Genomic DNA, 14123 nt, shown 5'->3' on the forward strand with positions numbered 1-14123 from the left:
AAGAAAATCTCGACGAAGATATTGAACTGGTTGAAACACCAGAAATTGTTCCAGAAGAATGTAAACCATTCATTCCAAAAGAACAAGCTCAGGAAAATGAGCTTCAACAATCGAAGGTCGTCTCTACTAGTAGATACAGCAACTACATAGAGATTGGACTAAAATTCCCTGATCATAAAAAATATCATCTACATGCCTTTGTAGATAATGGATCGGGATTTACAGTTGCAAAAAGATTTGCAATTCCAGAAGAACTCTGGAAAGAAGAAAAGAAAACAGCTACTGGTGTTACTTTTGATGGAAGCCATCTCACCATGAATAAAGTAGCAAAAAATGTTCACATCACCATTGGTGGAGGAACATTTATCATCCATAACGTCTGGCAATCTGAAGGTCAAGGCGCAGATTTCTTGTTGGGAAATGATTTCATTCTCCAACAGAGATTTATTCAGGATGAAGAAGCAATAGGATTCAGAAAAGGAGAACGGGTGTTCTGGGCAGACAGGCTTACTCAAGCCAAAAGTGTAGTAGGTCCTCACTTTACTACCCAATATCAGAGATCGCAACAGAATAGTGGTGATCTTACCCCCTACAAACCCAAATTTGAACCCATACTCCAAATTAAACAACAAGAAGAATTGCTTGTTGAAGAATCTTCTGAAGAAGAAGAAGAAACTAGTGAAGAAGAAGAAGCTAGTTTCATCCATGAGCATAACCTCAAGCATTTCCAGAATAAGCTTGAGTCTCAGAAAATTCCCACTCTCGATAAAATCAAGAAACTACTCGAGCAGAACATCGATGTAGATCCTCAGAAGTTTTGGGAAAAAGACCCAGTGGTCTGTGAATTAAGATTACATGACATGAATGCTATCTGTCATGTCAAAGCCATTCCTCAATATAAAGAGGAAGATAAAAAAGAATTCAGAAAAGATATTGAAGATCTCCTGAACAAGAGATTAATTCAACCCTCCACTAGCCCTCATCATGCTCCAGCATTCTACGTGAGAAATCATGCAGAAACTCTAAGAGGAAAAGCTAGAATGGTGATTGACTACAGAGATGTCAACAAGAAGACTGTCAAAGACGGTTATCAAATTGCTCAAGTAAGAGTATTGATTAACCAGCTCAGAGGAGCTAAAGTCTTTTCAAAATTCGATGCAAAGTCGGGTTTTTGGCAAGTCAAGATGCATCCTGAGAGTATTCCTCTCACTGCATTTGGAACACCACAAGGTCATTACGAATGGATGGTAATGCCTTTTGGTCTAAAACAAGCTCCCTTAATCTTCCAGAGAAAGATGGACAACATCTTTAAACATGTTGCGGAGTTCTGTGTCGTCTACATTGATGACATCCTTGTCTTCTCCAAAAACAGAGAAGAACATATGAAACACCTCCATGAGGTTGTAAAGCTGATAGTTCAGCATGGAATTATCCTAGGTGAAAAGAAAATCTTCTTTATCCTTGATGAAGTTGATTTCCTAGGTATAAATATCAAAAATGGAGTGATAAAACTCCAACCTCATATCCTTGAGAAGATCTGGAAATTCCCAGATAGAATTCCTGATGCTAAGAGTCTAGAGAGATTTCTTGGTGTCATAAATTATGGGAGAGATTTCATTCCTAAGATCTCGGGATTAACAGCAATGTTATCTCCGAAAACAAGTTCCAAAAGAAAATGGAACTTCACAGAAGATGATGAAAAAACTGTGAAGCAGATAAAGAATCTCTGCAAAAACCTCCCTCCTCTTCAACAACCAGAAGAGAATGATGAGATTATCCTCCAGACAGATGCGAGTGATAATTACTGGTCCGGTGTTGTTCTAGCGAAAGCGCCTGGAACTAACATTGAAAAGATCTGTAAATTTTGTAGTGGCAAATTCAGCCCTGCAGAATTGAATTATCCCACAGGGGAAAAAGAAATTTTGGCTGTAAAGAAAACGATTTTAAATTCTCCAGCTTTTCTTGGAAAAACCTTTACTGTTCGCACCGATTGTGCTCGAGTAAAGAATTTCAAAAATTTCAAACTTGATAAAGCTGCTGATAGAAGAAGACTAGCTAACTGGCAATTATTTCTTAACCAATACGATTATGTTGTTGAATTAATTGCAGGAAACAAAAACTATCTTCCAGACGCCTTGACAAGAGAATTAGCCATGTTCAATAAAAGAGATGATGACGAAGGTCGCAATCCCAGAAGCAGAAGACTTGGGAAAGAACATGAAGATATCGAGGATCCCAAAGAAGAAATCCTCAAAAAATTCCTTCTAGGTCCAAAAAGACCAGCCATAACTGATCAATCCCAGGGTAAAGGATTGACTAGCCCGTCTCAAACAGCAGACGGTAAAGGCCTATCAAGACCGTTGATGGCTGTTGCTTTGCCAAAAAGCAAACATACTCCAATTAGAGTAATTAATGTTTTTAATTATGAACTTCGAACGTTTGATACTCCTGTGTTTAGAACTGGCAGGAGACTCGCTTACTACCAGAAGGCAATCCTAGACAACCTTTTATTTACCTTCCAAGAAAGAAGCAGTGGTCTAATGTTCCCAGCTCTCTTCGCATTAGCCGAAGAACTCTATGAAAATGGCAGGCCACAGTTCGAAGAACTACAGCAGAGTGCTGTCAAGAAAGAAAAAATTAACTTCCTTGAAAGTCCAGAAAGTGCTAAGGTCCCTATCATGGCGCTCACTGAAACAGATTGGCATGAATTTCACAATCTGATAGGAAGACACAATTCTGAAGACCTAGTTCCTCCAACTCTCTTCATCATAGCTGGACCATATGTTGGAAGATACTTGGTAAATGTTCAGAGTGAACATCCTCAAGAACACAAGCTTTGGCTTATTGAAAATGGTTTTGTCCATAATCTGTGGACTAAAACAAATGATGATCTAAAAGGTTTGCCGCCCATCATCGTCAATACTGTCAAGAATGTCAGAAAAACTGACAGCATACTTCGACTAAAGTTTAGATCCACTCCTCCAGAATGGATTCGAAAGGCAAACGGTGAGGTTGAATATATTTCTCCCTATCATTATGTGAGAATCATTCAGAGAGAATATCTACAACCTGCCTGCGTAGGGTATAATGGTCAGCCAAACTCAAGCATCCCATGGATGAAGGCCATGGCCCTGGAGTACACTAAAAAGATCATCTCTGAAGACATCAGCAATACCTTCCTGGCAGCAGGAGAAAAAACTATTATCACTACCTATGATCATCCTGACGTAGTCAGCAGTGACCTATTTCTATCTCTCACCAGAAAAGAGATAGACTCGACAATGGCATGCATGCAGTGGGTGGAAAAGCTTGAAAATGACAACCACTACAAGATGTATGTTGATACAGATGTCGAGGACAACGTTACAACCACTCGCATGGCCCAGACAGACAACAACTCCTTTGTCTTTGGCCACCATTCTGAAACAGATGAGAACATGTGAAGCTACAGGTGAAGAATAAAGCACCAACTTTGCAACTGTAGAACTTTAGACTTTTTCTAAAGGCTACTTTTGCTTTTTCAAAAAGAAGAAAGAGACACTTCACCCACTCCTTTTCTGCTTTCCTCATCCGACCTCCATCATCAGGAGCACTCAGAAAGCTGAAAAGTCACGGAGTTGTTCTGTACATTAAATATTTTTGAATTTTAGGTTGAGTTCCGCTCCCTATATAAGGAGCTTTAAGTTTCATTTGTAAGGCATTCGAAAACGGAAACATTAGTCCGATATTCGAAAATCACCATATTAGATACAAAAATTGAGTAGAAGAGTCTTCTCTCAAATAGAATAGCAGTGTGCTTCCCTTCCTGTTTAAAGTATGAAGTAGTGTGCCCTCATTACAAGTAAGTATCTGTTCTCACTCTTATGGAAAGCTAAACAGACTTTGATGTTTACCTGAGAATGAGGCTCTGAATGTTTAACAATGTATGTATCTTTGAATAAATAAATTCATATGGTTGCTCACCCACTTCTTCAAAAAAAAAAATTTTCCTTACATATGTTGGTCATTTGATCAATCTGTATTGTTATGTTTTCACTAAGATGCATGCATCCTGTCGAAATCCAAGGTTCAAATTGTATTATCATCTGAGAAAATCAGTTTTAAAACCAAAAATTAGGACAAGCAGCAGTGATTCCGCCTGTTAAAGTAACCGTTAGGCAAGAGGCCGTTAGGTGAAAAACTTAGGCATGTTGAAGGCTAGTCTTGTTTTTGCTTTTGTCTTTTAAAACGAAGTTTTTTCAAAATACTACTGTTACAACCACGGGTCAACATAGGATACAAAAGGCATTTCTAAAAGGACTTGTCCTTATTAGTCATTCCCTAAAAGTAATAGTGTAATACAAAAGTATTGGGCAGTTGGGCAAAATACAGTGGCTTTTCGGGTATACGGGAAAAGATCCCTTTATTAATTAATTGGTGCATATTAGAATACGTAATTTTAGAGATTACTGATATTACTTCAGGATGATCTCTTGATGCTTATTGTAATTCTAAACGTCCCCCATGTATTTGGAAGTTTCATTAATGGTCAAGATTTGAGGGCAGTCATTCTGGCCCTTGCTCAAAAAAAAATAAAAAAAAATCAGGAGCCATATCCGGTTTGCATTTTTTTATATTCCAAATTTGTGACTATGGCTTCAGAATTATATGTAAATTGCAGCCATAATCACTATACCTCTCCAGAATAACAATACAAGGAAGATATACGTCCAACTCTTCAAATGCTTAGATTTACGTACTCTGCCTTTGTTTACTCTATATTGATTCTAACAACCTTTTTGGTTCTCCCATCAGTAGTAGTTTTGCAGACAATAACATTGTCTGGTCTGATCCCTCTGGAGCTTTGTGCTTGCTCTGAAGATGGAAGGACCCCAGCTCTTCAAGATGGGTTGCGTTTCTGTTCACCTATGTTGTCATCGTGGCATTCACAGCTTAAAACTGAGACGAGCATTTGTTAATTCAGAAGGCATAGAAACCATTCTGAACCAAGACATCCCATATCATGTGTCATGCAGAGACTAATTAAAATTAAGAACCAGATAACCATTGCCATAGTGCTTGTATATACTAACAGGTATGACAGGTATCAAAATTCTTTCATGTTTCTGAGTAAACAGAACATAAGGAGTAAGTATAACACACCAAATCGCCAATGCCATACCACTGTTCTACTATCATTTATCCTCCTTACAACTAAGAATATATGTAAGCTATAAAGCAGGGAACTTGTCAATTTATCGATCGAGTCCCGGCCCACACTTCCACTAATTATTCAGACCCGAAACATTCTCTATTACTGTACGTTTGCACCACATATATCTAGATCATGACACATTATTTTTCCAGATATGATCATAATTGCACGGCAAATTTATTAGTTCAACACTCTAACCAAGTTGTATGCTTTTTAGTCTACTAGGAGATGAATCGTTAATCTCAAGTAATGTAGCAGCTGATGAATCATGGATCACTTTCTATGTGGTTCAAGTCAATTCCAGGGAAATACACAAGAAATAGAGCCAAGGTAGAGAGATCAAAAGCCAATGAGATGATCAAAAGCCAATTGCCTAATTGGGTTTGTGAATTCCAAACACCCGACTGAAATTTTAACTTTTAGCAGAGAAAGGGTGCCTTTACATTTCTGAAGGAGAAACTCAGACTCCATATAATCGAAAGATTCAAATACTATGAAACAAAGATTCACGCAGAATCTCAACCCTGATGCAAATGCACCATGTCATCTCTTCTGTTGGATAAAAAACAGGAGCCATTAAGTTAGCTGGTCATGTCAAATAATTAACATCGGAATGATCACCTTGCATTTTTTTTTTACCGAATCAAATGTATGTAATGATAGCTCCAGAATCATATGTAAAATGCAACCATCACATGACTAACTCATGCAAATTATGAGTAGTTTTTCCACCTCCTAACTGAAGCCTATATTCACTGATCATGCTCTTCCAGTTGTCTTTCATCCATTTTGCATGCCAATCCTATATACAATATATAGCTAGAATTCTACCAACTTTGTCTCAATTCTAACTTGCTGGGATGTGATTTTGATCCAATTAGAATGCATATGCGCATATCAACACCATACTGGGATTATCTTTTTGGAAGCAACATTAATTATTTACAGAATCATCATTATGCTATTGCAGTAGGATATTGGAGTAAATTAATACAAGTCATATATTTGTTTCAGACTTGACGCCCTACTACAGAATTGGTGAGGGTTAATGACAAACTCTTTATTTAAGACATTGTAAACTTCCCTGTAAAAATCTGGGGAAAGATATGCTCAGACAAGGGTATAATCAGATGTTTGATAAACATGAGCTCCAAAATTAGTTGCATATTGTCCACTGATAGATAAACTAGGCTTGGTAAGAAGTTTCATCAAGGTTATTCAATACTCAAATATTTAAGGTCTTAATTTATATTGTTGTTTAACCTGATTTGTTGTTGACACCATTTTTTGTGTAAACCCTCCTTTTTAAATCTAATATAATTTCAAAGTAACCAAACCAGAATTATCTAGCAAATTGCAATAAAATTACGCAAACGCAAACGCAAACGCAAATCCTAATCCTTGTTTATATACGCAACTCATTTTCATTTGAATGATTAGCCACAATAAAATTTTCACAACAATTCATTCTCATAAAGCACTGTCGTCTGATGAAACAATGGAAGACCAAAATCACTAAATACCCTTCCAAAACTACAATACAAAGAAGACAGACGTCCAACTCTTCATAATTTGAAACACTACAGCAGCATCTGCCAACTACAGATGCTCTTCCCATCTTCTGACCTGCGTAGATAGTCTGCTTTTATTTACTCTATATTGATTCTAACAACCTTCTTGGTTCTCCCATCAGAGGTAATCCCGGTTACATTCCCTGGTCTAATCCCTCTGGAGCTTTGTGGTTGCTCTGAAGATTGAAGGAGCCCAGCACTCCAAGGTGCATTGCCCTTCCGTTCACCTATGATGTCATGGCATGCACAAATTAAAACATAGACAAGAATTTATTTAATCAGAATGCCTAGAAACAAATATAAACATCACATTCCATATGACATGCCCTGTACAGAGTGGCTACAGACAGAATAAGAACTGGATAACGGTTGGTACCTTGCTTGTAGTTACTAACAAGTTTGACAGGTATCCATATTCTTTCATGTTTATTGGTAAACAGATTATTAGTATTAAGGATTATACCTGCCGAAACGCCAATGCCATACCACTGTCCTATTATCAGATATAACTGTTACAATAATTTAAAAGATATAAAGCAGGGAACTTGCCAATTTAATATGTATCTAGTCCTCCACTATCACTAATTATTAAGACCCACAACAATCTCTATTACTGTTTTGCACCTCTAGCTACTATATATTTTCAGCTCCAGACTTCCAGTCTTGCATATGCATGTACACAAGACACAATATTTCATTCGAACTCTGCTGATTGCCTGATTGGCTGAATCTAAGATATTAGATTCTTTCTAGAAACTAAAGCGGAGAGACTGGAAAACCCACCCACACTACACCCAGAGTATTCATAAACACATTTACTCAAGTACTTCAAAGCTACCTAGGACTCTAAGGAGAGGCTACAAAAATGCATACAACCTATATTATAAGAACCGAGCAGTGCTTACTAGCATTACCAAGGTTGTCAAATTCTTTCCAGCCAGGTAAGTCCACCTTAACATTACCATTCCATGCTTCTTCAAAACCAGCAAGCTCATCTGGAAAAGCATAGTAATATCAATTTCAGTGTTCATCCATATGAAACATAAAACCTATTCACTAGCCATGATAAGCTGCAGGAACTGACCTTCATTCAGATTGTGTAAAGTTTGCAACATATCCACCTTTCCATCTGGGTTAAGCTTCCTTGTAACAGAATGACCCTATATAAGCAATATAAATATCTTAATGCCAGTAACGACATACCCAGATATTCTGGCTACTATCTTCACGATACTTACCCACCAGAGGTGGTAATGGAATTGAATGAGGAGAAAGTGTCATACTGATCTATACAATACTAACAAATCATCAAGGCGGTAGTTGAAAGGCCACAAGCCCACAAGTATTTAATACTATGATTGCAACATGGAATGAACTGAATGGCTATGGAAAAAAACAGTAAGATCTTGTCAAATCAGACTTGAACAAGAATAGTGGTAAAACCTTCAATAGTTAATTAAGGTAGAAATCCACATGGATTCAATCTAACAAGCATATGAGAGCACCCATGACACAGAGGCCTGCTTGGTGGAGAAATGTACTGCATTCATGCACATCCTTAAAACTTGATACTTAAGAATTCATCAAAACCAGCTCTCGAAGCATTTCACAAATCACCTATTGGAAACATACATATTTTATCTATTGTCTTTTTTTTTTTTTTTGGGCAATGTTATCTATTGTCTATTAACCAAAATTTTTAGCACCCAAAACTGCAGTTCGTGGTTATATCTGTTGTCCAGGCTGCATGAGCAGAAAAGGTGTACCTTATCATGAATTCCTCTAGATATCTTATGTGTTGCTCGACCAGTTGTCCTATCTGCTTCTTTGGTCTCCTCAATCTTCACCTGCTTCACAGTTGCAAAGTTAAAGCAAGAAGAATAAAAATAACATATCAAATCTCACATACTATTACTTACGCCATCATTGCCTGCCCTTCTGGTTCGTGTAGAAGTGTAATATGCTCCATCTACACCACCATATGTGACTCTGCAACTCTGAACAGAGGCACTACGACTTTGGGGCTGTGTGCCTTGAACCTTGTTGAAATCACCTCTTTTACTCGTGTTCTTGCCCGTCTCTTCTGCTACATTAAACATGGGAATCATCACTGTCTTATGGAAACTCAACTTAAAAGCTAGAACGATAGAATATGGAAACTCAACTTCAGCTTCCTAAGTAAACCAGATACTAAAATTCAATTACCATCCATATCATCATCATCCGGATGCTCAACAGACGGCTCTTTGCTTGACACAACTCGTTGCTTCCTCTTATCTCTCCCATCTCCAGTAACCTCATCTTCCTCTCCATCATCATCAGAGTCTAGTTCTTCTACTATGATGCCCCCATCTCTACCACTCTCTTGTGTATCACTAGAAGCAGCACTTGGACCGAGCATGCTAGACTCAAACATGTCTCCAAGCGGCCGACTGAAGAAGGGATCATCAAATGGATCCCTTCCACTAAAGAGGCTAGGCAACATGCTTCTACGAGATCCAAATCCCGGGAAACTATTTAACAGCTCATCTGAGCGAGAGAAACCGCGTCTGCCTTGCCTTTCGCTTTGCATATTGGTTGCGATTATCCCTCTAAGGGGGAGAAACAAGGCAGCAAAATGATTAATCACTCTCTCGTGTATCAACCGCATTAGACTATATCATGAAAATCCTAGTAATGAAGGTCCAATCCCAGAAACTACTAGAAACTCCTCGAAAAAATTCAACTAATAATTTTAGATTAATAAGAAACTCAGAAACAATCATAAACAAATAAAAATGAAATATGTTACCACATTAACAACGAATGAACGATTGTCTAAGTCATTGATCAAACCATAACAAGAAAACCCGTTTTCCAGATGCAAAATACTATTTCTTGCTCTATCATTTATCATTATTTAAGTCAAATACTCTGAAATCTTTCAGCAAGCGAATTTGAACATGATATGTTGCGGGGCATAATTTCATGTACATCAGAAAATACCTGAATCAGATAGTTAAGTTTGGTAATTAAATTGGATTTGGAAGCTGAAAAACAGAGGAAGAAGGAGAGCAAATATAGAGGCAATGTTAGTTTCTGACCTGATGGAACGAACGAATGGAAACGAAGGTTTGAGAGAATGAAAGAGAACTCCAGAAGCGCCCAACTGGTTTGTTTCCTTTTGCGGATGCGCTTTATATATTGTGGGAGAGCGCGAGAAAGAGTGACACGTATGCTTCTGCCTATATTTTCTGGATTTTTTTTTTTTTTTTGAAAGGATTTTCTGGCTGGTTTTTAGACTTTTAGTTGAGTTTAGAAATGCCCTTTTTTTTTTTTTTGAGAATGGTTTAGGAATGCCCTTTTGTTATTCTTTTTTTAGGAAAAAAAAAATACATTAGAGAAGATTCTCTAATAACCAAAGGAATTGCAGGAGGTGGGTAATTGGTAAACCAAATACAATGTTGCGAATAAGATTGACCCAATAGTTGAACACAAATCAAACCCATCTTTAAACCTATTAATTCTACTTGTAAGACCGAAGTATAACCAATTTGCATGGAACCTATTGCTTCTGCAATAATTACAATTCAAAATTTTATACTTTTTTGTAATTCTCAACACAAAAAAATATGAATTTGTTGTGTAATATGGAAGGACAAATCGAGACCTTTTACTATTCAAAAAAAAAAAAAAACCACATTTTACCATGCATCACCCTCAATTTCGTACATCATATTTTTTGCAATAATAAATTTTTTTTATTGACTGAACCAACGATAAAAGAAAGAAAATGATAATGTAATGTTCATTTAATATCAAAGAACGGAATAAATAAAAGTGCTAAATGAGACAGATACTCAAACTACTAATAAAGCACATCGATTTAGCACTTATGCTAAATCCCCTCACATCAATATCGGTCTCTATATAGTACCATGAATGTTTCTAGTGATGATAACCTTTTTTTCTATACCGTAGAAAAGTATTATTTTTTTCAAAAAAAAAAAAATCAAAACAAAAAGGTATTCATTTAACGTCCGATGTTTTCATTAATTACAAACAAGTCATGATCACTTAACATATTAGTTTGCATAAGGAAGAGTGCAGACCTTGATAGCCATTAAAATGAAATCGGGTAGACACAAGCAATTACCCAACTCTTGATCTGTAATCAGAGGAACATGAACTATCCGTCTCCAATTATCATGATCATGCCCGAACACACCATCACCCCGACAAAAGAGAAATTGAGACTCATTTCATCAAAAATTAGAGTATCCCTAAGAGCAAGTCCACCCATGGGTCATCAGGTCACCTACTATTCACTGTTTTTTATGTGTATTTTCATTCTCTGGGTCACGGACACAGTGTATTTCGTGCCCTGGGTCACCCTTGGTCACTTTCTGGGTCACCCTGGTGACCTGCAAGCTGACCTAGTGACCCAGGTTTTATTGGAAACTATGCCTGTGACCTAGAGAGTGGAAATAAACACTAAAAAGTAGTGAATAGTAGGTGACCTGGTGACCCAACGGGTGAACTTGCTCTAAGAAACTATGGTCAATTATTATAGCTATAGGTGTTTGACTAACAACCTCCGGGACGAATAAGATCTATCTTATTCTTTGGTGGTGAGGGGCAAAGGAAAGAAATTGCTGGATACTCCGAAATCTCTCCCCGTTGGGCAGGTTCTCTTCCTTTTCTTCTTTAACCCGAGTTGATAAGAGACAAAATATTAATTAGATTTAATCATCCATGTACACACACACATGTATGTATGTACTGTCACACATGATTCAGACCAAAAAAAAAAAAAAAAAAGTACTGTCACACATGATGTCATTAACAAAACCAACTACATTTTGAGTCTACAAAACAATACAATGGTGATAACAAAACCAGTCCCTCCAATTTGGTAAATGTTTACTCAAATTACTTTAAAAAATAGTTAAAAATACGAGTTATGATAGATGATGATGGCGCCGGCGATGACGGTGATGGTGTATGTGATGGCGGCGGTAGTGCTGGCGGTGTACAAGCTACTGACTGGGTTCTGCCTTCACTCGAGTTCGCTTGCACTGAGGACCCAGCTAATACCAATTAAAAAATGTCAACATGTTAGCAGGTTTCATTAATCAGATATCAGTTACCAAGATAGCCCACCGTTACATTTTGGAAGAAAATAATGAGAATAAAATGGCATACCTTGCTCATCTGATCGATAAAGCTGTTGTAGTACTGGTTCGTTGACCCTTCTTCTCTTCCTTTGACAAAACCTTTGGGGTCTGCCTTCCCTCAGGTTCCCTTGCACCGAGGGCTCGCCCTCTAAACCAATTCAAAAATGTCAACATTTTTGGCAGGTTGCATACTTTCTGTTGGCGTGAGTCATACTTACCTTATTTATGTAGATATTCTGTAATATTATGTGATCTGTAATATTCTGTAATATATGTAGTATTATTAGATTTACTACTTGCCTTAGGAGTAGTACTTGTCTTATTAGGCACAATTGTAATTTGTATATAATTCCTTCTTGTAAGGTGAATGAAATATCAAAAAGTAATTCAGCCAAAATTTTCTCTTGTTTCTTGTTATATTTTGACTTGGTATCAAAGCAGGGATCTGATCCTGGACTCTGACTCATTGTCCTTTGATCCTTGACTCTTGTTCTTTGTGCTTGGATTTGTTCGTTGTCCTTTGATCCTTTCATCACCGTTGCCTTCTTATATTTCCAAGTACTTTGTTGTTTTTCCTTCCGCTGCATATTCATCATGGTGAAAGCTCCTTCTTCCCCCGTGTTCTCCTCAAGTCTGACTTGTAACTACTGCAAGAATCCAGGCCACATCAAAGCAAACTGTTACAGGTTGGTTGGTTTTCCAGCAGGCTACTTTGATAGGCCACGACCTCAGGACAACAAACCTAAGGGAAAGGCTGCTGGTCGTCTTGTTCAAGACCAAGATTACTATGCGGTGACAAAATCAGATCACACCAACTTTGCTGGTAAGGATACCGCATCCGTAAGTTGCGGTGGTAATGGTAAGATTGGAGTTGCTTTAAAAATTTCTGGCTTTACTGGTGGCAATACTTGGATAATTGATTCTGGAGCATCTGACCATATGACCTATGATCGTAGTTTCTTTCTTTTTCTCAATCCACCCTCTATTTCCTCTGTTGTCAATGCCAATGGTGATTCTTTTCCTGTTTTAGGAATAGGGTCTGTTCGTCTCACCCCTTCTTTGACACTACATGATGTTCTTTATGTCCCTGATCTCTCTCATCATCTTATATCTGTGCCTCAGCTTAATACTCAATCTCGGTGTTCTGTAACATTTTTTCCTTTGTATGTGATTTTTCAGGACCTCCTCACCAGGGAAATAATCGGCAGGGGTTATCTGAGGGGTCCACTATTCCATCTGGATTGCATGTTTGCCGGAATGAAGCCGGAGAAGGCAGTCCAAGCAGCTTTGATTTCGACTGGGGTTACTAATCAAGTTGAAGAATTATGGCTATGGCATCGGAGATTGGGACATCCTTCCTTTAGTGTCATGAAGAAATCTATGCCATCCTTGTTTCTGGGCATTGATGAGTCTAAGTTGCATTGTGAGTCATGTGTCTTAGCTAAAAGTCATCGTACTAGTTATCCTTTGAGTACTACTAGGAGTTCTTTTCCTTTTGAGCTTATTCATTCTGATGTCTGGGGACCTTCCCGTGAGTCAACCTTGTCTGGCAAACATTGGTTTGTTTTGTTTATTGATGATTATACCCGTCTTACTTGGGTCGCTTTGTTGAAACACAAATATGAAGTCTTCTCTGCTTTCCAAGAATTTTTTGCTCTTGTTCAAAATCAATTTGGAGCCAATATTAAAGTCTTTCGTTCTGATAATGGGGGGGAGTTTGTCAATTCTCAGTTTCACCAATTCTTTCATTCTCATGGGATTATTCATCAAACTACTTGCCCTCAAACCCCTGAACAAAATGGGGTGTCAGAAAGAAAGAATCGTCATGTTCTTGACATAGCTCGGTCTATTCTATTTAGTGCTCATATGCCTAAGTATCTTTGGGGAGATGCAATTCTCACTGCTTGTCATCTCATCAATAGGCTACCTTCCTCTGTTCTCAATGGTCAAACCCCCTATGCTGCCCTTTCAAATCATGTGTCTGTCCCTTCGTTTTCTAATCTCCCTGCTCGTGTCTTTGGGTGTGTTGTGTTCGTCCATGTTCCTAAGAATCAACGGTCCAAACTCGATGCCAGGGCATTAAAGTGTGTATTTGTGGGCTATGGTGTTCATCAGAAGGGCTACAAGTGTTTTCATCCTCCTACACAGAAAGTTTATGTTACCATGGATGTCACCTTTTATGAGGATGCATGTTATTTTTCT

General features: G+C 37.9%; 1 protein-coding gene across 5 annotated transcripts; it reads right to left on the minus strand.

Annotated features, from left to right (window-relative positions):
- Window positions 1-6576: 6576 nt before the first annotated feature.
- Window positions 6577-9956, minus strand: LOC133717782 (uncharacterized). 5 transcript variants are annotated; one of them, XM_062144520.1, is made up of 7 exons: window positions 9849-9956; window positions 8971-9356; window positions 8685-8848; window positions 8532-8615; window positions 7850-7925; window positions 7671-7760; window positions 6577-6992 (listed from the first exon to the last, which is right to left on the minus strand). In XM_062144520.1, exons 2-7 carry the CDS (start codon window positions 9335-9337, stop codon window positions 6844-6846), a joined length of 930 nt encoding a protein of 309 aa, XP_062000504.1. In that variant the 5' UTR covers window positions 9338-9356; window positions 9849-9956; the 3' UTR covers window positions 6577-6843. The 5 variants fall into 5 exon arrangements, with proteins under 5 accessions (XP_062000504.1, XP_062000503.1, XP_062000505.1 ...); XM_062144519.1 differs by having other exon boundaries at window positions 8532-8612; window positions 8685-8851; XM_062144521.1 differs by having other exon boundaries at window positions 7680-7760; window positions 8685-8851.
- Between the last annotated feature and the right edge of the window lie 4167 nt (window positions 9957-14123).

Source organism: Rosa rugosa, chromosome 6 (assembly GCF_958449725.1).
Source record: "Rosa rugosa chromosome 6, drRosRugo1.1, whole genome shotgun sequence".
In the NCBI taxonomy this organism is placed as follows: Eukaryota; Viridiplantae; Streptophyta; class Magnoliopsida; order Rosales; family Rosaceae; genus Rosa; species Rosa rugosa.